Raw genomic sequence first — 27,828 nt, 5'->3', positions numbered from 1 at the left:
AATTCTCTGCCATCTCGGTGGACACCCGAACCGCACCGTAAAGCAAGGGAGGAACGCCACCATCCGTTCGGCGCGATGCCTTGCCCTTTGAACGCAGCGCTTCTCCCCCGGGCCCCTGTGCACCTGCGCAGCTTTGCTTCGATGCGCGAAGCCCCTAAGAGATCACGTACGACAACGAAGTGTACGTGGCATTTATGTGCTTTTTGCAGGCGTTATTAGAAATCGGAAATTATAATTCCGTGCATTATCAAACGCACAGCGCGACTGATATCTTGATAAACATTGAGAAGGCACTGGCAGCAGTTATTTTTTGTGACTCGTTTGGAGACCAACCGTTGCTTGCATGCCGGTCGCGTAGGAGGGCTTAGAGAGTCTCGTTAAATCTCGTTAAGTCTCGTACGGTGCCCGGATGTTCTCGTTTCAGAGCCCGGATGACTGGAATTCAGTGCCCGGATGACTCGATTTCAGTGCCCGGATGACTCGATTTCAGTGCCCGGATGATGGCTCTCGGTCTCGGCGTGACGTCACCACACTGCCGACAACGGGGGCTAAAAGCATTTCATGCTTAATACAATTTTCAGTTTCATTACGGCCCCTCTTTCTTTCACTCCCACTTCCTCCCTTCCTCAAAAAGCGTTGCGTTCAAAGGGCAAGGCATCGCGTTGAACGGGTGGTGGCGTTCCGTGGACTCCCTGACAGCGCTGTCGCGTTCCACTCCTAAAGGCGAAGCTTAAGCCACGGGCTTAAGCGTCATTAATTAGCAGTCAATTAGTACTTGAATTTACAGTTCGAAGCGAAGCGTGACCACATGTATGCCAGTTTAAAAAAAAAATAACTGAGTTCCCGAGGACAGGATTAGAATTAATTGGATTGTGGTTAGTACCGAGTGTATCTGGGATTTGCAATCTGTCTTTTGTGATCCATACGTCAGCAAGTGGCAACGGGTGTATCGCACCACAAAGTTTGAAATTTCTATGCAGACCAAAATATACTACACATGGCATGTCTCCACTTCGCCACTTCTGACCATTTTGAGCGAACTGGCACTGCCTGCGCTTGAAGAGTGTCACTCGAGAAAGCCATACATGCAGAGTCGACACAGGCCAACATGGACATTATTCTTTCACTTGCCATTCATTGAGGAGACCAGGCATTTTGCCAGCTGCAACGGTATATACTTTCCTGCAGTTCGAGCATGCAAATGCTACACACTAAGCCTGCACAGCAGCTGCATTCACAACAGAGACAAGCTGGAAATGCTTGTTCACCTTAGCATGTGACACCAGCATGGGACACACTGTCCATAACGCATTCACATGCTGAGTGGATATCAACAACGGCACAGTTCTGGAAGTTACTTTTGATACTTTTCACTTTTGTATTTGTCGCCACTTTCACACAATTGCAGCAGTACAATGGCAATGAAAAATTTAACAGATGGTTAACTGTGATTGCATTATTCGCTTAAAAACAGCGCAACAGACGGGACCAAGTGCCCTCTGTTTCGCTGTTTTTATGCAAATAATGTACCAATTAGCCCGGCTTCTTCCTCTCTTGGATTTAACTATGATTGGTTTGGTTCATTGGGGTTTAATGTCCCAAAGACACTCAGACTATGATAGACGCCGTAGTGAAGGGCTCCGGAAATTTTGACCACCTGGGGTTCTTTAACGTGCACTGACATCGCACAGTGCACCGCCTCCATCGAAATTCGACCGCCGCAATCGGGATCAAACCCGCGTCTTTCAGGTCAGCAGCCGAGCGCCATAACCACTGAGCCACTGCGGCGGCCCAGGTTAACTATGAATAGTCACTTGTAGCTCCTTTACATCTGGAAGGAATCTCCAAGTAGCATGTACCCTATAACATGAAGCCAGCTTTGCGCTGTTAATTCCAGACTCAAAACAAAGAAAGAAAAAGATCCCTTATACAGAATTGCAAAATATTTTATTGAATGTGCTTTTAATCTGTATCCAAAAGTGTTATGTACACCACACTATTGCATGCTCTCAAGTGGTCAGTATGGTCAACAAGTGTGTAACATAGCAGCAAGGTATCTGTTTTTATGTTCTTCCCAAGGCACTTTCATTGGGCAGAAAATAGGCGGACGTATTCAGACTGGCCACAGTGGGCACCTGCCCTTGCAACAGCGGCAGCAGCATTTCAGTGGTGGAAGAGGCGCAGACCGGAGTGAACCAAGGTGATGCCGTACTCGTCGCAGGCCTCTACAACTCCTTGGTCATTGGTTGAACCACCGGGGCTGACAATGTACTGCACGCCACTCTGCACACATTCATGAAGACAAACCGTGAGCCACCTCTCTCTCTCTCTCTTACTATGTGTTGAAACTGTATATCACTGAAACATGTAGCTTGGCATTACAATAACAGACACTGCAGAGAAAGCCTTCCGACAAACACTGAGAAGCTGAGTTGTGTTAGCATAAAAAAAAAAAAATGCACAGTATTACTCTGTTCCCCTCTGAACTACACAGCAACAACTACATCAAAATGCCTGTAAGTGTAACTTGCATCTGCACCAAGATGTTAAAGCGTGCAAGTTGGCCAGTGAAGTGATTTTAAAAGGGCTTTTGCTGCAGTGTAGCTACTTGACCTGAATGGAAATGTGAACTTGGACTATGCTCAGTTTCTCATTCTTGAGTAAGTATAATCCAAAAGTGGCCCTGCTGATGAGTACATTTACACTGGATCATTTACATATAACTGACAATGAGGAAAACTTCATCTAAATTTTGTTCTTAGTAAAAAAATCGATTCTAGGGCTCGTTCCAGATATGTTGACTGTTCAGTAGCAAAAGATGCATTTATTACTAAGAAAACTTCCCCATCACTCAATTCAAACTCACAACGTATACACTGGAGAGGACCCCAGTGATCATCATTTTAAAGTGAATGGCAGTGAATGGCCTCTGGAATCTGAGGCAATCGGAGGTATAAGTACCGCAGTGTTCCTTCGAAATCAGTCTGTAGTGGTGACACCAGTATTTAAACTTCTGGCCTTTTCTATCACATAACAGCTTCATTTTCAATGAAAGTTGTCATTAGAATGAAGTAACCTACTGATACACGCCAACTTCAATTTGTCCTAAGTGTGTCTAAACTTGCACAGCAGTCAAATCCGTATGGGGCTTCAAGCTGCTTGAGTTTATGTTTGAGTGAAGCTAGGCCCGCAAGAGCTTGTTTTGCATTAGGCCGCTGGTTCATCCTGTGATATAAGCCCCATGAGTCTCACACACGTGGCATGCTTCATCACCCTGTGATATCAAGTAAGAAATGAGCCAGGTGAAGCCGTACACCTAAATAAAGACTGCAGCAAGCTGATCAGAGCATGAAAGGCAGATGCAAGCCAATCTTGACTCATTTAGTGCTTTGCAAACCTTAATGAGAGTTATGTATTCAGACAGGCTTTCATGGATTTCTTGTGGGTCAGTGACAAAAAAAAGAGAAAGATCACAAGGGCATAGTAATGAGCACGTCATTGGAGTCGGATGCTATGCCAATCATATTTCTTGATGCAGAACAGACTCTCTTGCTCACTGTGTATGTCTCTGGCTGGCAAAGCACGGTTTAAAAGCATCACCACACACCTCAGTGACAGTGCTCATAAACTCAGAGGTGCCGACATGAACTCAATTAGACAAGTTCAAATAAATGAGGGTCCACTACATTTACAAGAGTTCATTAAGTGCAAACTTTGCCAGGGCTACTAGCCAAGCTCAAGTCTGTCAAGCAAACAAGGTGGTGGAAAAATAGGAAGAGGAAAAATTCCTACCTGGCGTGCCCTGTCGATGTTGTCTCTGAAGGGGAAGAAAGCATCCGAGCTAAGGGCCACACCGGACAGCTTGGCAATCCAGGCCTTCTTCTCCTCCTGCCAACACAAAGAGCCAGACATGCGCAGCTTACAACAGAAGCATCCATGCACACTACAACAGTGGTCCTCAAATGGACATCCACGGGTCCCCCACGGGACATCCACGTTTTTACCAAACACATTACAAGTCCATGCTGCGCATGCTCTTCATCAAGGCCCCCTCACATTTCTCAGGCGGAAAAGTAGCTCCGGTAGAAGAGCATTAGCTTATTATTATTAAAGTTGAAGATATAGATTGAATGACTGCATAGACTTATGACGGATGGAGTGACTAGCGAAATGAATGGGTACATTACTTCCTGCGTTTTCTTTTTGTGTAGAGTCGATCACACTTGTCTAGAGTGCTCGGGCGGTGTGCTGCGGAGCAAATGAACTGAAATCTTTTCGCAGCTGCTTTGCTAGCGGGAAGACGCTGGTGCCCGTGCGTTCACGTCTCTATTTGGCTGCTCTCCAGCGCAAGCATTATCAATGAAAGTCAATACCTGCTTCATAATTTCTCTTCATTCCTCCCGAACGGCACCTTTCCAGCGCTCTAGACAAGCGTGATCGACTCTGTACATACATTGAACAACCCTACTTCGTAGTCACATTTCGTTTCATCACCCTTTTTTTTTTTTTTTGCCAACCTAATACCTTTTGCATTCTACCCCTACGTCCGTGCAATCCTGTCGAATCTGCTGGTGCTCAATGGGTCCTTAACACATTTATGGCTCAGAAATGCTGCAACAGATCGAGCATGACGGTGTGCAGTGCACAAAAGTGCAAGTGAAAACAATGACAGAGTAAACAAAGCATGAGGACTGCTGAGAAGTGTTCACCCCTTACACAAACGACCAAACATACCTGGCCAGCGCTCCAAAAGTGGACTAGCTGCACAGAAAATGCCCGAATTTGTAGACTAACAAAGTGAAGTGAAAACCAGTTTTTATGGATTTCAGATGCTGTGAACTTAAACTGCTTGATTTTGGCAAAATGGTCCATTATAGCCTGGATTGTAAACCATAACTTGTTTATTACAGCACTACATTATTTTCACCTAGCAGAAAGCAACAGCTACTGCCAATCGTGAATGGTTCAGTACATCATTTTTAAGATCAGAGATTGATTTCTTATTAATTTCTACTAACTTCATTATGAACAAAGCTTGCTTACATGTAATAGTGTTTTGAGCAGGCGCACTCAAAACAAAATAAAAAATGAGAGAAGGCAGCAAATGCAAACGGCTGCCAGTATCCTTAGGAGGCCCCTCTAAATTTACCACGCAGATACAAGAAACAGTTCATCATGCCGTCTAACTTTACTCTAAAAGCTGCAAATCGTAGTTTCAATGGTATGCCCGTCACGTGCAGTAATAGCACCAGTTTACTACAACCCGTGTTCTCTATCTTCCTCAATCAATTGGAGAGAAGGCAGTGAAGAGTCGCAGAAAGCGTCACACTGGCAGGATTCTGCTCAGGGTACCCAGAAAACGCACCTCGGTCAGCTGAGGCACTGGGTTCTCCACGGAGTTCTGGTACTGCTCCAAAGGCATGTCCTGCGAAAAAGAAAAAAAAAAAAGATACTCCACAGTGTTTTTACACATCTCTGCAGCTACTCATAGGCAAAAATAAACTTAATTTATAGACAACAGAGAGAGCTGAATGCAAATGACAATACATACCTGTCCAAAGACGCCGCCAACGTAGACATCAATGATGTTGGAGATTTCGGCACGCTTGACACCTTTCTTGAAGGCCATCTTCTTAATGTTGGGGTGCTGCCGCAGCCACCTGTGGGCAATTGGCACAGCTCAAAACCCAAACAAATTTGCAAGGACATGTGCATTATAAAAGCACGCAGGACAAGCGGTCCTTTCTGTAACAAAGCTTTCAGGTGGGTACATGGAGATCACAAAGATGCACAGGGGCTCCAGATTTATTTTAACTACCCGGGGGTTTTTGATGTTCACTGACATCGCACAGCATATGGGCGCTTTGCATTTTGCCAGAAGCATATGCACCTGTCACAGCTGGGATTCAATCCTGCAACCTAGAACTCAGCAGTCAAATACCGTAGCCACTAAGCCAGCACTGCAGGTCAACAAATGACTCAGTCTTGACTTGTAGTAAGAGTGAAGACAATACTGAGGCTGCAGATGTTTTCTGTTCTGTGCCCATAGTGCACAACTGCCATAGCTGCTGACGTCTTTCAAGACAAGTGCAGATACAGGCGCACACGTCGCTGCTCTTACCAATCACTCAGTCCTCATAGACATTAGGCTGTGGTGTGCACAGTGTTATCAGCAGCACTTTTGCATATGCACACACCTATTCTTCCAGTGTCTGTGAAGCAAAGCGCAAGAAAAGTTCAATGCACTGTGTTTAATTCCATGTGTATCTGAACATGTGGCTAACTTCCCCCAAAAACTTGCGAGAAGAAGGGAGGATAACACGCACATGTGCAGTCACAGGCTTTGCCTCATCTACATTGCATGGTTCCATTTCAGTGAAATTTGACAACAGTTGCAATCTGAACTAATCATGCATTGCTCTTTTCTTTCATGCCCTCCATCCCCCTTTCCACATGAAGCATTGCCCAGCTAACCTCCCTGACTTTCCTTCACTGTCTCTCTCTTTCTTTTTCTTAAAACAAAACAAAAAAAGCGTTGTGCACTAACCAAGATAAACATGGCTTTCAGAAAAAGCTAAGTTCCAAGACAAGGCCTACAATCGTAAAACAAATTTATAAGTGTGGCTGTGCACCGGCAGCGGGGAAGACGGCAACTTGGCGACAACAGTGCACCGGTCATTAGAGCCTTCGTATACGGTATCTCGCACACGGCGATGGAAATGCACTTGACCCTCAATTTCACACAATCAGCGAGCAGAACATTTGTGCCATATGGGTACGCACCATTCCTATATGCATGGATACATGCTTTGCTCAGTTACTTTTCACACTGTCAATGCAGGCACTCATCCATGTCACAAAACATTTGCTGTGTTTATTACTTCATTAGAATTCTTCTTTCAAGCAATGTCGAAGGTTCATTTTTCTGCTTACTCCAACAGAAAAAGACTTATCGTATTCATTAAGGGCATTTTCGTGCAGTGTTCGGCTAAATTATCTCTCTTGTATGGTACGTAGTACGCTCCACATTGAAGTAAGGAATGCGGATAAATACAGCGCACAGAGGTAAATTGAGGGAATGTGCGGGGAGGGGGGGGTGACCATATTGGACGCCCCGCGCTCTAGTGACAGTGAGAGCCCTGCCACTGTGTGCTTTTCGTGCCATGTAGACAGACAACTCACCAGTTGTTAGCCTTGTCGCCAGCAAGCCGTGTGCAGTGGATCCTAGACTGCTGGCCAGCACCAATACCAATAACCTGCAAGAGCAAAGAGAACTCAGCTTATGTAAGCTTGTCTCTTTGACAATTGAACGCACTGATCAAAGGTGCACCAGAGAGAACAGCTGACCCTTCACCGAGAAATTTTTAAGTCATACCGCTTCACACACCACTGCTGACCCAAAGACTGAAATGTATCAGTCCAGCTGTTCTTTATTCACAAGAAGGAACAAAGCCGCTGGCTGGTTCCATATGAACAGCGATAACTACCCAGGCTGTTCTTTGGAACAAAAAATGCGCTAGCAAAGTGCCAGGTTGTTTTCATTATTCAATACATTTGACTTAGTAGAACGTTAAGTTGGACGAGTTGGTATACGTTCATGGTTGAAAAACAGCGCACAAAAGACTAGACACAAGAGTAAAGGCGACGACAGGACAGCGCTTGTCCTGTCGTCGCCTTTACTCTTGTGTCTAGTCTTTTGTGCGCTGTTTTTCAACCATGAATCAATACATTTGAGGTCCGCAGGTGCTACATATGACATTACATTCTGAACAGTGCTGCACACAAACTCTGATTATGAGAGGTTTTGTAATTAGTTGATGCAGAACCTATAGGTGACATGAGCAGGGACTAAACACTGTTGGTCAGACATGATTCCATGAAGAATGAGTTCAGTAACAACTAACCAGAGGGCTTTTATCTTTGTGCATATTTCTGCACATTAAGTATTTAACCACTGTTTTGGCAATCACAAAATGATCACAGCCAGTGATCACAAATGGCTGACCACCTTATTATGGGCTACTGCAGTGAGCACACCTGCTCACAACATGAAGACTGAATGCATACCTGTCCATCCTTTGCATAGCAGACTGAGTTGGACTGGGTGTACTTGAGTGCTATGGTGGCCACAATCAGATCCCGGACAGCAGCTTCTGGCAACTGGACAAAAGTAGGCACTCATTCACTACCAGTTAACATCTCCAACGACGACTCACTACAACAGTTTTCACTGCATCGCAGAAAATCAGAAAAGAAAGATGATAAATACAAGCATCTTGTTGCACACGTAAGTAAATGTAAATATGAAGTATGTGTGGTCCGGTTGGAAGGGACAAAGGTTCTTGGCAATAGTAAAGACAGGACGGCACGGAATAGCCTAAAACCTTACCACATAAAGAAACTTGGCAGCGAGTGCTGAGATTAACTTTTTGATGCAGCTACCTGTTTATTTGCTGGGAAGATAAACAAAAGTGTCTTTTCGTGTGATACGCATGCCTACTCATGCATATGTTCTGCTTTGTTGGCTCTTTTACAACCCCTGATTTTTTTTTTTTCCGTATTGTCATTTCTCTTCCGAACCTTTGTTATATATAAGGTGTGGCCTTCTGCCAATAAAGCCTGTTGATAGTTAGCACCTGTGTGTGTGTTTCGTCTCTATTGTCCGTGTCTTTGTGCTATAAACCCTTCTAGATCAAGGTGAACTACCAACTCGCCCAATCTGTTTCACATGGTGAACACCTAGTCAGTTAACTGAAATGGATAAAAACACTGCAGTTCACAAAGCAGTTTTTTTTTTACAGGACTCCCTGCTCGCTTTCATCAGTGAGACTTCTGGACAGCGTAAAAAATGAAGCACACAAATGGTTGAAACAATTTTCAAAAAATGAATTTTTCTGGCCATTTTCAGGATTTTTAAGGACGCTGAAGTGACTGCCTCAGAAGCAGTCATCTCCCATCAATTTGCACACTGCAGACACCTCAGGCTTTTTCTTTACGTCTTTTCCATTCCAATATTCCAACCCTTCCAGAGTAGCATAAAGCCAAAGATATATGCGGAAATAAAACTAGGCAATCTTAACCAAAGACCCATCTATCTGCATTAGCTACACTACAGCATCATGCATTATGCCTTCATGTGTGGATAATCGTGTCAGGGACATTACACAGTAAGTGCCTGTGCGCATTTGCCAACCTTAAGGAAAGTGCTGAACACTCACATTTTTGTTCTTCGAAACAATGTTTGTGAAGAGGTTGCGATCAATCTTTGCATCGTTGCGGCGTTGCTCCAGCGTCAGCCCAAACAATGTGCGGGACTCCATGGTTGCCGGCTCATAGCTTGCATCAATCTAACAAACGCAAAACAATGACTTTTGCAGTACATTCCTCAAGAATGAAGTTAAGCCTCCACGCACAATTGCAAACTTCACACATTACGCCCGAAAGGTAACAGGCTACCGTAGCAAGCCTCTATACTCTTTCTACAGATCTTATGAACCAAATGTAAAGAGTACCCGCACTATTTTAAGATCCTTCAGCAAAACTGGCTGGCTGAGGTAAAATTTTCTTCTGTTTTGAACTTGCTTGGGATTCAACCAGTTTCTTACATGGAATATGTTTGTTGCATGCAAAATTGTATGAACGTACAATCAAGAATATGTTGGTAAAACATGCAACAACAGGGTGCATGGATAAATAAAGCAATTAGCAGCATGCAATTAACAAAGCACTACTGAAAAAAATAAAAAAACAAACTTGTTTCTTTCTAGAACACAACTAGCTTATCCTTTTACCTGCCGCAGAGGCTCAGTGGTTACAGCGTTGGCTGCTGTGCACAAGGACACCGGATGAAATCTCTGATGTAGCAGCCGCGCTTTGATGTACGTGAAATGGAAAAGGCGCTGGTGTGCTGTGCGATGTCAGTGCATGCTAAAGAACACCCCGCGTGGTCACAACTAATCTGAAGCCCCCTCCTCCCACAGCAGTGTCTCCTCCTCTCTTCCTTCATTCAATCCCTCCTTCACACCTTCCAACACGGAGCAGCTGAGATGTACATCAGGGCCGAGACAATTACTGTGTTTTTTCTTTTCTCTTTCAACCACACACTGTGCTGTTCGATCTTCACAAAAGGTTTATCCATGCAGAGCCACCGAATAAAATGCGATTACCAGCTGAGCACCACACCCCAGGTGGTGTCACCAGTTATGCTAGTTAGGCTAGAACACGCTTAGGGCTAGGGTAAGGCCACTTGGTTTGTCTGCTCAACATGGATAAACAATGAATGGAACAACGTTTGGAATGTTGGAAAGAATGTCTGGAAACAAGACTTCGGAACAATGTTCTTCACTTTTGGAACCTGCGTTTAACGAGGCCTTACCTTCAGCACGCAGTAGTTGCCACCCTTCTTCTTTGCCAAGATAGCCAGGGCTTCGTCTGAGTAACCAGGTGCAATCACACCATCAGACACCTGTAACAAAAGGCCACAAGAAATTTTACTGTGCCCGTGAGCTCAGTATCAAGTCAACATATGCATTACTGAGCAAAGAAATGGGCAAAAGCAGCATGTGCCAAACAACAAGGTGAACACTGCCAAGAACCAACATGAAATGCATGAATCATACGAACAACAGGGCAAACATGCCCTGCTTCACATTCCCGAAGCGGGCAGTGCACACAGCAATTTGGCACACACTGTTTCAGTCCGTTAATATTTGCTTGCGGCTGTACCTGCAACCCACAACTGTAAGAGCAACTGAAACCTTCCCACAACAGCAACATAACCTGCATTTCCAATAGTAGTTTAATTTGGTCTACATAGCTAGTATGTGTTCCTAATTTGAACATCGTTGGCCCAAAGAACGTGGACATAAAACGCACAACACAGGACACCATCTTGTACTGTGTGTTCTAGAAGGTCCTTGTACTTTGTGTTAAAGCTATTCAAACTGATCTCTACTTATTAGAGCGCAGTACCTAGGCTTCCGTTTGTGGATTCTGCATCGTAGTTGTCAGCGTTGGCATGGCACACCACCTGACAACCATGGCAGGTAGTAGCAGAGCGAAACGCCATCTTTCACAGCGAGAGCAGAGGAATGGACGGAATGGAATGGAGGAATGGAAGGTAGCTGCCCTGAGGGAGGCTAGCAGCATAACACGCCACCTGCCTGTGGCGATATGTGGCATGTGAAGAGGTGCACTCAAATTTCGCATTACCGAATATCGTAATCATCTGTCAATTTTCTCACTACAATCCCAGCTTTAAATTCCTATCCCTAAGTGCAGCACGGGCACATCCCTGTGCCACTAGGCCTGAAGCAGCTGTACCCACAAAGGTTTTTATAGCAGCTGCGCACATACCTCACGTGACACGATCCTGGCCGTTGCTGCATCACATTCATCCGAGAGAGCCAAAAAGTCTCCAAATGAAGACATGCGGTCGGCACCTGGAAGTAACGCAGCAAAACACTGATACCTGTGCCACTGAAGGCTCTTTGCCAAGAAGTTGAGAAAACTCTCTTGGTATGCTACACTGCCCCAAAACAAAACATGAAACTTGCATTGTAAGAGCAGTTTATGCAAAATACACTTCTTTTATGTAATTGTGGTATCACGTGCCCACAATGTTCTTCACCCTTTACGCATGGTTCACCAGTATGCCCAAGTTAAGCACCATATTACACTAAAGAATCATTATCAGAGTGTGTGTCAAGAATAACTACTTGACAGCATTTATTTGCATGAGAAATGAATGAAAGCAGGGTGTGTCTCCAGCAAATAACCAGTGATAATGGAGTATTCTTTAGTGCCTTGCAAGCAGTGAACACTTCACATGATAAACAGGTTTTGATCTGTACAAGCATGGTAAGCCTCAACCAATTCACTCACTCACCACGAGCTCGGGCATAGGCAGTGGCAATGGGAGTCAGCTCGTCATAAAGGTCATCCACCATGCAGAGCTTGGCCTCATCACGTGACAGCGGCACTCCGACAGCCGCACCTGTGGAGAGACACAGCCGAGGTTTTGAGCGTGGTTTTACTTGTTGCAACTTCTGGAGAGTGTTCCAAACAAACAAAAATCTGGGTGACAACTGCCTCCATTTGTTCTTTTTTCAGTTTGCAGTTCCATTCACCTTTTATAGGTCAGCCCACTCAAACTGCACCATTCCCAAATCAAGAACAATTCCAAAGTTCAAACTCTTAAGCAAGAAGTTCTCACGGGTTCTACAGAACCTGTGGGGTTCATTGGAGTGGTTTTTGGGTCTTCTAGCACCCAAATCCTCAACCCCTGCTTTTCTCTGCCCTCTTTATTTCGAAACTAGTAATCATATTCCAATTGCTTGTAGCAGACTGTATGACAGGGCTATGCCATAAGGATCGAATGCATCAGAACTAAAAAAAAACGTCACGCATAACAACATGCACAAGATTTGTTTTGTTGAATAAGAATGATAATGTTCTGCATGCCATGGCTGTTCAGAGACTGACAACGAGGACAGACCTGCAGGGCTGACGTGCTTGAAGGAGGTTGCAGCAGGGATGCCCAGAGCTGCCTTGAGTTCCTTCACAAGCTGCCAGGCATTGAGAGCATCACAAAGGTTGATGAAGCCCGGAGAGCCATTGAGCACTGCAAGCACCACAGACCATGAATGACTGCACAATGCCTTGAAATACTTTCGTGCACAGTCAGATTAGCAGAGTTATTTCAAGCAATGGCTGCACTTATGCACCTGCCTATCACAGCAGAGCAGCCACTGCATAGCACTGATTGCCAACACTGCAAGTTTAAGAGCAAGTTACTGCAGCTGCCTCTCTTTGTTTGATGCAGTACAGTGTAGGCCTATTTGCAAGTTTTGGCACTACTGAAATATTCAATTCCAGTCGTGTGCAAAAAATTTTGAGGCACTGTCGGGGGCAACGATGTCAAAATGAATGGAATCTGACCGTGTCCCTGGTTCACTGCTCTGAAATCAACAATTCATATTTAGGATGCTGGCTTTTCCTTCCCTCTACTTTCTTTTTCTTTTTGTTATGCACCTGTTCTGAGGCTGCTTTATTTTCCACGTCCCCTATCAGCTACCTGTCAGCTCCCACTCAGATTACCCGCAGCCAGATGGCCAGGGCCCTACAATTGCTGTGCAAACAGCCTGTCTGGTTGATAAAAGCGCTCGCATCTTGCCAGACGGGCTCACGGTTGATTGCAGATGCTGCTGCTGCTTTACAGTGCCTGAGTGCTTGCACTCCGAATGTGCATGTGCAAGCGTGTGCATAAGTGTGTGCTAGCACAGCACTGCGAGCGCAAAGTTGCACCCGGCTTAATTACACCCTGATGCAAGACAGCACAGTTTACTGCTCCAGTAAATGCTGCAGTGAGTGAGTGAAACAAGGCATTTTTTTTTTCTTTTTCCGCGCCATATAAAAAGGCCTTAGACCTCGTAAATACTATCGGAGACAAAAGTGGCATACTCCACGCGGCGGGAGCTGGAGCAATGGAAAACTGCATTGCAACGCCATCTACAGGCGGCATCTGGGATCGAGACAGCCTGCGTGACCTTTCTTACCAGCAGGCATGTCGCTTGGCTCATCTCAATGTTTCGTGCTTTAGCTTGCCAAAATGCCACAGTTTTTCGTTGCTCCAGCTCCCACCGCGTGGATAATACCACTTTTGTCCCCAATAGTACATCAGTCTCAAGTTTGCAACGGTGCATGAAAGAAGGCTAATCAGACCGCGACTCCTCTGCTGCCATAGACACGCACAGGAAGGCACTTAGTAAAGGTGGAAGCAAGAGCCTGTCTGTGAGAGTGAATTTCACTGCAGAAACCCGAAGAAAAACACAGCACTCTGCTGCAGCTGCATTGAGGTCATTAACCCTACATGTCATGCACAACATACCACTGAGTGGCAGCTTGGGCAGGTTGGTGCACAGCTGTGCAGGCACCTGGTGGGGGTTGGTGCCGTAGCGAAGGGGCAGGCAGGCCACTCCTGTCAGGTACTGCTTGCGGAAGTAGTCCGAGATGGCTGCATCATACTGGGCCGTGTGGAGGAATGCCTGCACGCGCCATACACCTAGATCACTCGAGGGAAAGCAGCAGCAAGTGTGAATACTAAGCTCGGTGAAGCCATGTGCGCAGCGCCTACAAAAGCCATTAGTTAGCTTGCACACTGGTGGCTACACAAAGAAGTCAAGCCTCTAAGCACCACGGGTAAGACTAGAGCAAAATTAATAGGACAGAGAGACAAACAAGTACCAGCACTAGAGCAAAAGTAAGAAGATTCTTTTCTAACATCTTGGCTTCCGCGTAGCAATTTTAGCGCACGTTGTTATATTTTGCAAACTGCTGATGAAAATAATTCCACCTTTACAGCGCTTTCAGCATGGAACAAAACGGAAAAGGTGTAGCAGGCATAAAAGGTGGACAAGAAGGAGAATAGAAAGAAAATGTGTCTAGCACTCTGATGAATATGCAAAAGGTAATGCTACTTCAATACAACCTCAGTATCACCTGCAGGTCAATACAGGGAACAAGCAGCGAAATGTTCACAGCAGTTTTACTACAAACTAGTCATGCTGTTGAAAAGTCTCTGGGACAGATGCTCTTTCGACTGTTTCTGGCATTTTCTGTGGCATTCAGTGATTTCGCCCCTTACGGTTTATTATATTTCAAACATGGATCATAGATAGAAGGCATAAGGAAAGAATAGCTGTCAGCTTAGGCGCCCAGTGCCTGCTTTCTCTTCAAAGGAGAAGATGAAGAGGGGCAGAAAGGGTGAGAAAAAAAGTAAACAGACCAACGGGAGAAAGGAAGGAAAACACAGAACACACTTGATAAACTTTACATTAGTTACTGACAATGTGCTAACGAAAAGGATCAAACAGTGAAGACTTTCACAATGGCGCACACACAATGGCACCTTTGAAATTTTTGCTTTCTTTATACCAGCAAAAGGGTACTCTCATCACTCTAGACATCTAGTGAAAATTTCCCGTATGTCCTTTCTGTTGAGTGGGGCTGAATCAGTGTGGCTTGCTACAAAAAGTAACTGTCTGTGTAGCTATGACGCCATTCACTTCTGGGCAGCCAGGATGCCAGCAGCCAATGCATACTTTTTCATTATATTTTTTGCAAAGCAAGTAAACATGGCTGTTATTACTGATAATAGTTAAGCTACTACCATTGCAAATGGGACTTCTACAATACAACGGGTGACAAGCAGTCAGCACAACATTTCAGATGCACTGCATCTGCCACCTGCTTGCTCAAGTACTGCATTGCGTAACTATTATTACACAGCACAAAAATAAGTTACATCACCGTTACATTCCCTAGCTGCGATTTATGAAATCCAGCCAGGCAAAATTTCTGTTAGGAATACAAAGACAAAGTGCAATGGGGCAAATATCGGGCACCTTCACAGCCAGTCGCCTCCTTGTCTCCAGACTGGTCTGACGAGTTGGCGATGACAGCAACTCCTGGGCAACCCTGGGAAGCAGCGGATGTGCTAATCAACATGCAAAGTTTTTCACACTCCTTATCAGATGCCTTAAGTCAATACAGCAGGTTTCTCTCTGCTTCATTCTCCTTTTGCCACAAAGTACTAAGAATACTAAGGAGACCAGATAAATTCAACTACAGAATAGAGAGACCTGTGAAAGTACACAATTGGTTATTTTTGGGAAATGGCTGGGTGCCTACATGATCAAACTAGACAAATCATAATTTCCCAACTAGATTGGGAAATCACTAGCCTCAGTTTAGGATTGACATCCTTAGCAGTTTGCAGTGGAAATTACAACCTTCTAAGCAATACTGCTCAAGTTGTCTTAAAGTGAACGGAATTTTTTATTCCAACTGGCGGAATTCAGCTGCAGAAGAAGACTGCCGTGTTTGGTTAGGATGCAGAGGCATTCCAAATAAACTTACACATCATAATCGGCAGGGTCACAAATGATTGTGACACGTTCGTGGTTCTTGGCAGCAGCCCTCAACAGAGTGACACCACCTGAAACAACAAGAAATTAAGAAACTGTGCTCTTTCAGTGATGAGTACATCCGAGCAACAAGCATGTCTTCACCTGAATGACTGCATGTGCTATAAGCTATCAGCAGACATGGAACCCCTATCTGTCTAATCTTCAGTCTTTTTTCACCTACAACTTCACCTTTTAAACAACATTAATGCTGGCTTCACCAAAATGCAAAGTTTTTCAAGTTGGCCATCGGTTTTGTGGAAGTTTTTACAAGTGTGGGCTGAGTCTTTCTTCGTGTACATTAGCATTAAGACAACAGAACCGGAAAAAGCAAGAGAAGATTTTAGTATAGGAAGAGAGAATACCAGCACATTTGGTTTCCACTTTGATGGCGTGAAGACCACTGCGTGGAAGTGTTAATGAACCACACCTGTATTTCTTCTTCAGTGGATAATATTTGTGCGTTTTTGTGTTCGCAATACTGTGATCCTGTTTTGCATATTCCATTTGGCGCAGATAGTACGTACCAATGTCCACCTGCTCCACCGCTTCAGCCACAGTGGTGTTGGGCTTCGAGATGGCCTCCACAAATGGGTAAAGGTTGCACACGACCACACTGCACACAGCACAAGAAACAGATGCTTGGCACCAGTCAACACGGACAGCTCTCCAAGCCAAACTTTCATAAAAATAAAACAAAATGTCAGACAAGTAGAAGCCATTTGCTTGAAGCTGCATCTTAGGCAAGAGTGACATACAGAGCACACAGCATGTATAAGATTTAGGTGCCAAATCATAAAACTTCTTCATCATTGGCCAGATGACATGTGCTCTTCCTTGCACCTTGTCTTGCACTATCTCTCCACATGACCTTTTCCCTTTGAATACCATCAACTGTTTGGTGGTTTCTCGGGGCAGCATAAAACTACTCAGTGCTTATGAAAGTTGGTATGACACTTAGCTGGTAGTGGAATTAAACGAGCGCCGTTGTGACATCAGATGTCATGTGATTAAAGCACAGCTCCAACACAACTGACACATGTCAGATCCCAAGTGTAGAAAAGGTCTTAACAAGCAAGACCATGTACTAATCAACGGGACCAATGCTTCACTCTGTTCTGGTGCGATGATTAGTCAACAGAAACCGCAGATGAGTGTTTGCTGGAGGCTCATCTGTGCCACTTCATCACAGAAGGGCTCACTGATTGCAGCTACATTTAGAGTGTAGTTGGTGGGTACGGCAGCTACTATTGCAACCTCGCAGTAGACTCACAAGGCTTGCTCACAGCTATCACAGCTAAGCCAGAAACAGGAATTGCAGCACTTCAAAGAATACTGCTGCAAAAACGCAGCATCATAGACCTGTTGTAACGGACCTATGTCAGCATGATGCGATCTATGGTAGAGACAGAGTTTCTTGACACATGCAAAGTGGACAAGGGAGGGGAAAGTCTCAGGGTGCTTGCCAAAGCTTCGACAAAAGGATCTGTCTGTGTGGGTGATCTTGTGTGTCATGCGTGCATTTGTTTCTAATTATAGATATGGTAAAATTTTTTGCATTGCATTAAAACAGGCCAAGATTTTGCCTTTTTGAACAGCCAGTTATTTCTGGCAGGACATTGTTTTTGAGAATGCAGACTTAACTGTAGGCCATTCACAAAGCACAAGTCTTTCACATTATTTTAGCAAACTTTTGGCTGTTCATCTAAAGACACCTGTTTGCATAGTTGCGTTTGCAGCAGGTTTGCTTCTGCCAGTTATCATAAAGTGTGCTTGAACACATCAAGGTCAAAACCAAATCATTACTCAGCTTAAAAATTGGAAAATGAAAAACATTATTTGGGAAATGTACTTCCAAAGGAAAGAACTTCCCACGTGGCCAGTTCTCCTTCATTCACATTTCTAGGTACTGTATTTGCCACAACCACATCACTTTGCTCTGCACCCACTTTTTTTTCTCTGTGGCTGCTATTTCCATGCCATTCTGCCTAACTTGCTTGCTAGCAATTTTGAATTTAATCAACAAAGAAGAGAATCATGCATTTACAATAGTTTAATGACCACTGTGGGCTGCGAATACAAGGTCAGTATTTGGTCAAGAAGTACACGGCTGCATGCCATACCCAGTGCACATGCTTACTCAAGGTAAGGAAAGCATTGTAAATGATCTAGTTAATAAAGGCTCTTCAGTACTAAGAAGGAGCAAACAGAACACTCATATGAATAAAAACTGCGCACATATCAAAGCACCTGAAAAATGAAAAGCTGAAGTGAAGAACAACCTGTCAGGATAGATGAAAACTGTAGTATGCAAATACATAGATACTGTGAACAAAGTGAAAAGCTGGTAGTGATAAATTACAATATATTCTTGTGTTCAAAATTAAATGTTTGGTTGCACACTTTACCTGACATATTCAAAGCTCTGCCTCTTCATGTCAGCAAGGTCACTGTCGATCTTTCGTGCCAGGATACCTAGACAGCATGCAACAAAAAGGTACACAGATCAATCTGACTGCTCCTCACCATTCAAGTAAGACCAAGCACATCATGTGCTCCACGATGTGTAACAATAGTAATTATATAAACACATGCAGACATTATTATTGCACTTTATAATTTCAGGCAATATGATTTCTACACTGAGCTACCTTTGTTTCCTCATCTGTACTGCCTCCTTCTAAGTGCTTTTATTATCACTTTCACATTTCTTTGGACAAAAAACAGCAAAATATAACTTGCTCTCTCATTTCACTGCACAAGAAAAAAAAGGGCATGTTATAAGTAGCTATTAAATTATAAATGCAAGTTGCAAATGCTACACTTAAATTTGCAAGCAGCTGGAGCTGATGTGAACAATTAACCAGGACTTTCTCCGTAGTGAAGAGCTCCAGAAATTTCGACCACCTGGGGTTAAAGAACCCCAGGTGGTCGAAATTTCCGGAGCCCTCCACTACAGCATCCCTCATAGCCTGAGTTGCTTCGGGACGTTAAACCCCAATAAACCAAACCTTTTAATCACGCCATGCTACAAACTTGCCACTGCAGATTATGAGTGAACAGTTGCTGTCCCTAGCTGTCAGCAAAGGAATACTAGGCGTAACTCCCTATCAGAGCGGGCAGCAACACATATATACATTTTAGCCATGTATAGCCAGCTGCTAAAGTCCACAGATGATTGGAGAGCGGCTTGTAATTCAGAAGTGTGTTGCGTTTGTGTTGCACAGACAAAAGCAGATTGTTTCATTCAGTTCCAAGCTGCGAAAGAATCTAGTCTCTTCCACAGTTCCTGAGTTCCGTAAACTTTTGTAGCCAACCACAGAGCACCTACTGCACTGCTCACTGCAACGTGTTTTTGGCTTACTTAAGCACGATAAGGGTACTTCAACGCATGAGTATCTGTTGAAGCTGTCTGAAGACAGAAGATAGGCATCACAGGTGACAATGACCCTGCACTTATCCTTGAATTCATCAGACAAAGGTACTACTCATGCTCACTAGACAGTGCAGTCAACAAGATAAGATTAGCTGAACTCTTATCGTGCCCAGAGAACTTAAGAGAGGCATCCCCTACTCCCAAACTACCAACAAAACTCACAAGCACCTGCTGGCATCAATTCAGAAGTTTCAGCAAAAGTTGCTCCGATTATGTATCTGCGAAATGCAACAGCAAGCTTGGAAGTGGTGCAGCTATGTTCTAATAATTGACCAAACCCAACCCACTTTTCTCCCTCCTACAAGCACATGAGCAATGGCTGGTTGGAAATGTTTTGAACCTGTAACAACTTCTTTCACAGCAACTTTCAATATACCAACTACTAGAAAGATTGATTATGAAATGTTGTTCACAAGTTGGCATCGAAACCAATAAGCAGCGTGTTTGCACCACCATGTCCGCTCCACCTCCAGGAACTTGCAATACCATTATGTATGTCGTCACAGCCTTGCATATCTACACCATCTACATATCTACACTATCTACAAATTTCTTCATTTTTATCTCAAAACCACAAGAGTACAGTGACCACTGTACTCCCCCACACCTACTATATAGTCAGGAACACATTGGCCTGGAAGGTTTTATGACAGGTAATAAATTCAGCATGCAGCTTTAATGTAGTCACATACCCCCCCCTGTTTTTAAACATGAGAAAAACACATGAGCTATCTCTCACAAAATAAAATCGCATGCTGAGAAGACAAAGTTAAACGATAGTAGCTGAAAGAAGGCAGGGTTCAAATAGTTGCTTTCATTTAAAAAATATACTCCAGAAATTTTGCATTTGCAAAGTCTTGATACTCGCCTCCATGAACAGCTGGGTGCAGCGTCTTGACTCGGCCGCCCAGCATCTCGGGGGCCCCAGTCACTTCAGACACATCCCTGCAGCCAAGGTGGAAAGGTCAACAGGCCCACAAAGGCCACTTTACAAAAAAGCAACCATAGTTTGCAGGCAAGCATAACCCGTGATAATTGTCTACATATCCTCTCACTCTCACTTGCAGTCCATACCCTATCTCCTTTTCTGAGCTTTACCAAACACTCGGTCAACCACACTTGTGGTCATACAACTTTCAGGCTGCCTTGGACTGCACTGGTATGACGCAAATCACAAGTAAACGTTCTATACAAGAAGTGTCGTTTCTATAACCCAAAGTCATTTATCACTTATACTTTTCTAAAGAAAATACACAGCTTTGAACTGCAGCTGAAATGCACGTACCTTTGAGCATCTCAAGGTAATGCTGTTTAAAAGTCAACAGCAATCTAATTTCGTTTCTTTTAATTTCTCAGGGGCTGCATAAAAGTGATCTAATTTTTAAGACAGTGACTCTCAAGCATAACTTCACTTTAACTTCACAAGCCAATTGTAACTGCACCTCATTTTTAGAACTGCGTAATGAAGGCCATGGCAAACCTGAATCATACGAAGAAGTCACGAAACATTGCTAGGCAAGCATAGCCTTCGGACTTTCACAGTTCTATTCCTTGTAAATTTCTATGCCCATTCTATACCTATTCCGTTTTGCTGCCCTCAAGTGAGCAAGGCTGCAAACATCACCCACCTGACAGGGAGGCCGATGTCGCGAATGGCCTTGGCAGTGCCTCCCGAGGCCACCAGCCGTAGACCTGCCTGCTGAAGCTTGCGGGCCAGGTCCAACAGGCCTGCCTTGTTCGACACACTCAGAATGGCTGCATTGAACCACAACAGGCACAGTGCACTGAGCTCCAATCCAGAATTCTGCCACTGTGGTTCAAAAGCAGCCTGTTACACACTGTCCATACCCTGCTTCAACTAAAAAGTGGTTTAGCAGCACGTGCTGTACAGTGCAATCAAAATGAACAGCATTATTCATCCATCAGTTCCAATAACCTGTTTATATCTGTAACGGAGCCGAATGCAGTCTACTCTCGTTGATTTGAATTGAAAGGGCAGAGAACATGCTTAATTTGAGCGCAGTTTGAAGTAACGGAAGTTTAATTAATACACTTTATGTGATGGGACCAAATGATAAGTTTGAGGAAGCCAACAGTTTGAATTAGGTGAGCTCATACTAATGAGCTTCCACTGTAAACGGGGCTCTATACCAATGGCTTATATAGTTAAGAAATAAGTTTGCCTGAGCGCCATAAGATATGAAGTGGTCGCAGTCTCCCTTTTATGCACAGGCAAAGACACGACAAAATGTAAAACCAAGGATATTGCGACAGTGCAAGCATGAAACTGTAGTTTCATCAAGGAACAACAACAGACCTAGATTATATCAAAGATTACACAGTTCCACCATCTCCCTTGGGACCATGTTCAAGGTGACTGACATGCTGTTTTGAACAACCATGAACACTGAAATGAGAGCAAGTTTGCCAAGGAAGCAATCACAGACTCCTGTGAGATCAGTCATCAAATCGCAAGCACTGCCACACGGAGCATTATTGCCGCATTTTGTTAAATATACCACAGCCGCAAATTTAGTGAGTGACTAAGTAATATGCCATCTACGGCATCCTTTCTTTTTCTAGCACATAAAAGAAAAAAATTCAGAAGCCAGAAACACAAATCAGAGCACTTAAAAATTTAGGCACTGTGAACGTTTACACAGGTTGTTTAATTGTCAACAAACACAATGTAAAATTGATAATAAAATGCTGGCGAGTTGGCTACAGATATACATGCTGCATGTTGTCTGCATAATGACTTGCAAACAAATTGTAGCAGACCATTTCGAAAGGGAAGCTGTATGAGAAGATTTATTGAGGAAAAGCCTTATTCTGCATCAGTAGCGAATTAAACCTCATAAACAAGCTTGCATTCGGAAAAAGGTCATATATATTTGATTTCGCACAATGTTTAAGGATTTCGAGCTAAGTTTTGAGAGCTTTAAAACACCCATGAAGCATTAATTTTACTAAAGCTGCAATTGTGGCAAGCGCTGTTTTGGAAGACAATTTACAGCCGCATATTAACCGAGTGAACTGTGTACTTCAAGCGCAGCTTCTTGTTTTTCTTCCTTTTCCGCTCTGCACGCACATTTTGCCACACGAATTAAACTCGCTGACGAACAGTGAGCGACTGAATTTTTATAAAATCGTTGTTTCCAATACAAAACTAAAGGAGGCGCTGGGTCTGCATTAATTAATGTCGACCGGTTGGGGTGCAGTATATATAATGACATTTAATTGGCTTCACGCACGCTGGTAGAAGTCGTTCCAAGGCAGGGCACGGACGAAACGGTCACGGAGCGGTCAGGCAGCGTCATCGTACTCAAGGTCGTTCTCGCGCGCGCGCGACGCGATAAACGTTTGGCGCGCCAGCGCCTTATCTAGGCGTTTTCTTCCTCCAGCGGCAGACTAGCATGGCGCTAATATATTGCAGCATTCCGTGCAATTTAAAGTGTTTATTTAACCGAGAATGAACGGCTGAATGCGAATTCACGTGCATACGCGCGCGGCTGAAAATTAAATCGCTCACGGACTGCATGTGGCCGTATACGCATGTCGTACAAGTGCGCGCAAGCGTGCTTTTATTCCCACATTTCACAGGTGCTCTTTTTATCCCGTTTTAAACCAAAAGAGAAAACATGTGCAACGTTCGTAGAGCACGCACGTTTGCGGTTGTCCCCAAACAAATGCGCGCCAACGTTTCGCTTTACATCTACCGCAGTCCCGAACCGGTAAGAAACGCCAGTGCCAACAAGGTGTTTTTATATTCGACAATGCTATAGTTTCGGCAGTGGACACAGGCAATTCCGCGACGAGTTTACGCGACGTAAATTAATTACCACGCCCACCTGTAGCATGCAGAACAACGTAAGAGAAAGTGCGTACCGAGTTCCCCAGTCGATGCCATCGTGCCTGGTCGTCTTCCACGAGGAAAAGTGACCCCGCAGAGCCGGTGACACAAGATCTGCGGCCGTACAAAACTTTGCGAGAGCGAGCGGCGAGGAGGCTAGCGGAATGATCGTGCATGGGACGATCCGCCAACGAGATAATCGTGCACCTGATAGCCGGTGAGAGGGGGACATTTCGAAGTGTGGCGCGTAATGCCTCGACTTCAAGCCGCATAGTTTAGAAAAGCGGTAGCTCAGCCAGAGCATAACGGGCTTCGTGTCTTTTCCCGCTTCAGTTCATAACAATTAACAAAAACAAGTTACAGTAAATAAGTGGGTTACCTTTACATTATATAGCGTAAAATTTCAGTTCAGGCATCGCGGCGCCGTGGCTTAGTTGGTTAAAGCGCCTGTCTAGTAAACAGGAGATCGTGGGTTCGAATCCCACCGGTGCCTGCTTGAGGTGGTTTTTTTGGTTGTTTTTTTTTTTTTCTTTGCAAGTACGTTAACGCCAGACTGGTTCCATCGAACAGTACAGAATTAAAGTTTTTGAGTAAAAGTATTGAGGGCCTCTGTAACAAACTGTAGTCAGCTGGGTTAATTTTTCTGCAGCTCTTAAGTTCCTGAACGGCGCCTTCGAGGGGCACATGTTCCGTCCGGTTTTTCTCGCGAGGCGGCGGCATATATCTCGTAGCCTGCTTCATAAATATTAAAGTATGGGAACACCAAGAAACCAAAAGGCCCGCCTTGCCGGCAGCAAATCTCAAGCGTCACAAGGTCGCGTCGTGCGCGCAGTCTGCGTAAGTCTGCGCACGTATCTTATCGCAGCCGTCCGCAGACGAACTGGCGTGACACCGCGCCGAGCGAGGTTGGCGAGGTCCTTTCCCGATTCTTGAAATGTTATCTTTACAACGTTCGCTCTTCACTCAGCCGGGTCAACAACCGCCGCCACCTTGCTAACCGCACAAAATTTTCGTGCGGCGGCGCTGCTGTACGACTGAGCACATGACTGAGCAGGACCGCGCAAAATAAATGGCGGCGAAAAGGGAAGAAAATGTTTTCGCAGTTACCTCAGGTTATATGCTCGACGGATCCTCTCAACCCGCGGTACGAACACTCAAAATTCTTTTGAGAGAGCGCTACATATGAACTAAAGAATCCTGAGAGACTGCTCCGTAGTTCGATCGGACCCTGAGCTCCAGCTCCGCCTCGTCTAACTGGCCGAAGAGGCCGCCGGTAAAGCGCTGCCCCTGCCTCCCCGGCCCAATGCCGAGGGGGGTGGGAGAATGCATTTGTTAGATAAAAGTTCTTTCGTCCTCCTCACAATTAACTCCGTGTGCAAGATACGCCAGGAGGCTGACGGACCGCCGCGAACCGTTTGGACTAGGTGCAGCACACAAAACTTCGGGCCGCAGCGGTGCCGATTACACGCATCGAGGATGTCGATTTTTGTCACGCCTAGCCGTGACACCAAGCGCATCAGCCACTATTATCTGCGCATGCGCGCCTTTTCTCCTCCAGCTCTACTGGTTAAAAATGAAATCGCCAGCTCCTACTGCGCATGCGCAGTTCATGGGAGCTTCGGGCAGTTTTTCTTGCTACCTGCATGCCTCCGTTAAGTCCCAGGCATGCATGTAGCTCCAATATGAAAGGGAACAATTTGCACACAATCATTTGTTAGTCGGTACTTCTGCAATATGGCATTACGTACTGCCAAAAGCAAATTTAAACTATCAAAATGAAATCATTCTGAAAAACTTAACACTCGCCAAGAAAAGGAAGAACAAAAAGGTGAGAAACAAATGAAGTTTCGGGACCCCCACGGATCCCTTGTTCACATATGAAAACGAAAAGCGGATCGGCCGTGTTTATACGAGTGAAGGTCGCTGTAATGAGCATGCGTATGCATGCAGGCATGGGCCCACGCACGTCTAGGAGTAGGCGGGATTATAATGATTTCTCGGTGGATATGATACTGGCTGCGTCCCAAGCGATAATGTGACCGGTGAATTTATGGTGATCTGCCAAGGCATGTTCTAGCTCGGTGCGCCCCTCGGCAACGTCATTTTATGCTCCCTGAGCCGTCTCCTGTAATCCCCAGTTTCACCTATGTAGGCTGCGTCGCAATCCTGGCAAGGAATCTTGTATACAATCCCGGGGTATCAAGTGCTTTCTAACTTGTCTTTCGCTCGCACAAGTTGCTGTCTGAGCTTGTTTGTAGGCACGTGGCAGATTTGAACATCGTAATCACTGGATTTTTCGCTCACACCAACCGCGTAGGGAATGGCGGCTCGCTTCCGCTCTTTCTTCGGTGCCTTGGGTAGATTTGAAGATCGGCGTTGCTGCGAGTTCAGAATTTGCCTTGGGTAGCCATTTCTAGAGGCATGATATCATTTCCTCGCCAGACAAGTTTTCGTCGAACTCTGGACTACTATCAAAATGAAGTGTGCTTTCTTGTTCATACAGGCTCCTATGCATTCATTCGGTAATCCTCGCTGAAAGCTGATATGTGCCCTATACATGCACATATACTGGAGTCCTACGCCATACTTGCTGCCTTTTGCAATACACTCAATCTGAAAAGTTATTCATATATATTGGATTAAGCGAGTCTCAGAAATAGGTCTAATCAGTGCTGCCATATTGGACACTGGACTGTGCTTGTAGAACGGGTTAAGAGTTGAGGATTACACTCCTCCGCACTTGATCGCCGCAGTCCTTTTATCATAGCATGGGCCTCAGAATAGAATGCATAGGAATGTATAGAGCGTAAGAAAACAGGACTTGTGATCAGTTCAACCAACCCACGCTAGTCAAAAGAAAGAAAAAGAAAACTTTGGACACCCTTAAAGACCTCTCTCTGGTGTAAACGTGACACTTCCGCTTCTGAACCGGTTTTGCATGTGCCCAGCGTTCCCCCACTGCCTTTCTTCTCCCCATTAGAGCTGCCTTGGTACGCACCATCGCTACAGTACCACTCAAGTCGCATGTTTTGCCCACCAGACCAGAAGCATGTGCGCTGATGACATAGGCCCGGACAGGTCTATTGGCAAGTTCCTGCTGGTTTCAGCGATATCCAAGAACCAATGGATTTTCACTCGGGACTAACAGGGATTCCGCTTTTTGCCAACATACTGAAATACTGAGAATTGCACGCTTTCAGGGAGGTGGGACCAAACAAGCCTGGATTATATCCACAGAACATACTTTTGCTCCAACATCTTCCATTTGACGTATAGTTCCTCCTGCAGTCAGTGGCACTTGTCAGTTGGACGTAGTAACTTTAATAACGCCCACAGTGGTGATGGAAATAACACCAATTCAGCAGTGAACGTTATATCTCCTTTACAAAACCCCGCTGTGCTAACAGAGAATATGCAGATCCCAGACAATTCGGAAAATTTTAGCTAGCATACGTATTAAGAACATGGGGAATATCCTATTGGACCTTCCAATTGGCACCACTTGCCAAGGCAATTGCTTGCAAATACACAGCTGTGATTTTTCTGTTGGAAATTCTAGTTGGCACCCAATTTTTTACTAGCTGGGGGGGGGGGGGGGGGGGACCACATGGATAATACCAAATGGAAATGTCCCATTGGAATCTTAAGAACTTGTTGGATTTATCCAACTGAATTTGCTACTTCTAATTGGCTCTCAGGATTCCAGTTGGTCATATCTCCCAATTAGGAGATGTCACTGTAATTTGAATCTTAGAAACCAATTGGAATAACCATCCAGATTCTGCAAATCAAGTTGCAAATACAATTGGACCAACCAATAGGATATATCTATGCCGTACTGAATCCATTTGGATCACGCTCTGTCCAGCTGGTCCATTTATCATCTTTTTTTTCCATTTATCCATTTATCATCCATTTTTTCCATTTATCATTTATCATCCATTTATCATCTGGCCATCAAAGCTCTTCCTTCCCTCCACAGCGAGAAGGAAATAACACATGCCACACGAGGCACAAATTCCAACAGGTTTTTATTTCTTCCTAACATGAGTGATTGCAGCGCATGGGACGTGACACCACGAGAAAAAATTCTGGCAATGTAAAAAAATGTAAAAAAACACCTAGAAAAACTCTACGGCCTGTTGTCTTCTTCCAGATTCCTTGTTGCAATTTTTCGCGAGTCCACCCCCCCTTCCCTCGGCCATCCAAGACGGGGGCGTCGCGAGGAAGGGGACACAGTTCCGAGGATGCCTCTCTTGTCTTCTGAGCGGGACCGGAGGAGGAGGGCGATCAGCAGCGCGGCGCTGCACGGCGGCCTCTGCCGACGGGGCCGTGGTTGAGCTGGGCCGCCCGCGCGCGGGTCTTTGTACACAAAAGGCCGGAAGAACAGCACTGGCTCGCACGCCAAGGGCGGTGGGGACAGAGGAGGGGTCGGTGGGAAAAACAAGGCCTACAACTGTGTGGTTTTGCTTTGCATATGAGATGCGGGTGATAGTTTCTTCTTCCCTCCTCGCTGCCGCTTCTTCTCCTTCCTGCCCGGCGGTGGTTCCTGTTGCTCTCCCCGATCATGACTG

General features: G+C 44.9%; 1 protein-coding gene and 1 non-coding gene across 2 annotated transcripts; one reads left to right on the top strand and one right to left on the bottom strand.

Annotated features, from left to right (window-relative positions):
• Positions 1-1,925: 1,925 nt before the first annotated feature.
• Positions 1,926-23,449, bottom strand: LOC149339123 (bifunctional purine biosynthesis protein ATIC). Its single transcript, XM_089547949.1, has 19 exons — positions 23,290-23,449; positions 21,030-21,156; positions 20,270-20,346; positions 18,374-18,440; positions 16,493-16,581; positions 15,919-15,997; positions 15,405-15,477; positions 13,889-14,045; positions 12,497-12,622; positions 11,888-11,995; positions 11,356-11,441; positions 10,376-10,465; positions 9,219-9,347; positions 8,068-8,160; positions 7,183-7,256; positions 5,552-5,660; positions 5,366-5,425; positions 3,793-3,888; positions 1,926-2,283 (listed from the first exon to the last, which is right to left on the bottom strand). The coding sequence occupies exons 1-19, from the start codon at positions 23,309-23,311 to the stop codon at positions 2,164-2,166; spliced, it is 1,782 nt and encodes a 593-aa protein (XP_089404075.1). The 5' UTR covers positions 23,312-23,449; the 3' UTR covers positions 1,926-2,163.
• A 224-nt stretch (positions 23,450-23,673) lies between these two features.
• TRNAT-AGU (transfer RNA threonine (anticodon AGU)) lies at positions 23,674-23,747 on the top strand. Its single transcript has one exon. It is a non-coding gene; the product is annotated as a tRNA-Thr (tRNA).
• Positions 23,748-27,828: the final 4,081 nt, after the last annotated feature.

This window comes from Amblyomma mixtum, chromosome 6 (assembly GCF_055824585.1).
Source record: "Amblyomma mixtum isolate Tamu chromosome 6, ASM5582458v1, whole genome shotgun sequence".
NCBI lineage: Eukaryota > Metazoa > Arthropoda > Arachnida > Ixodida > Ixodidae > Amblyomma > Amblyomma mixtum.
This window is presented reverse-complemented; position numbering and strand designations above follow the sequence as displayed.

Coding starts and splice junctions, on each gene's coding strand:
- LOC149339123 (XM_089547949.1), bottom strand. CDS start 23,311: ATGGCATCGACTGGGGAACTCG. Junction 11,996..12,496: donor CAAGCACGTCAGCCCTGCAG/GTCTGTCCTCGT, acceptor GTCTCTCCACAG/GTGCGGCTGTCGGAGTGCCG. Junction 5,661..7,182: donor GGCGACAAGGCTAACAACTG/GTGAGTTGTCTG, acceptor AATTGCCCACAG/GTGGCTGCGGCAGCACCCCA.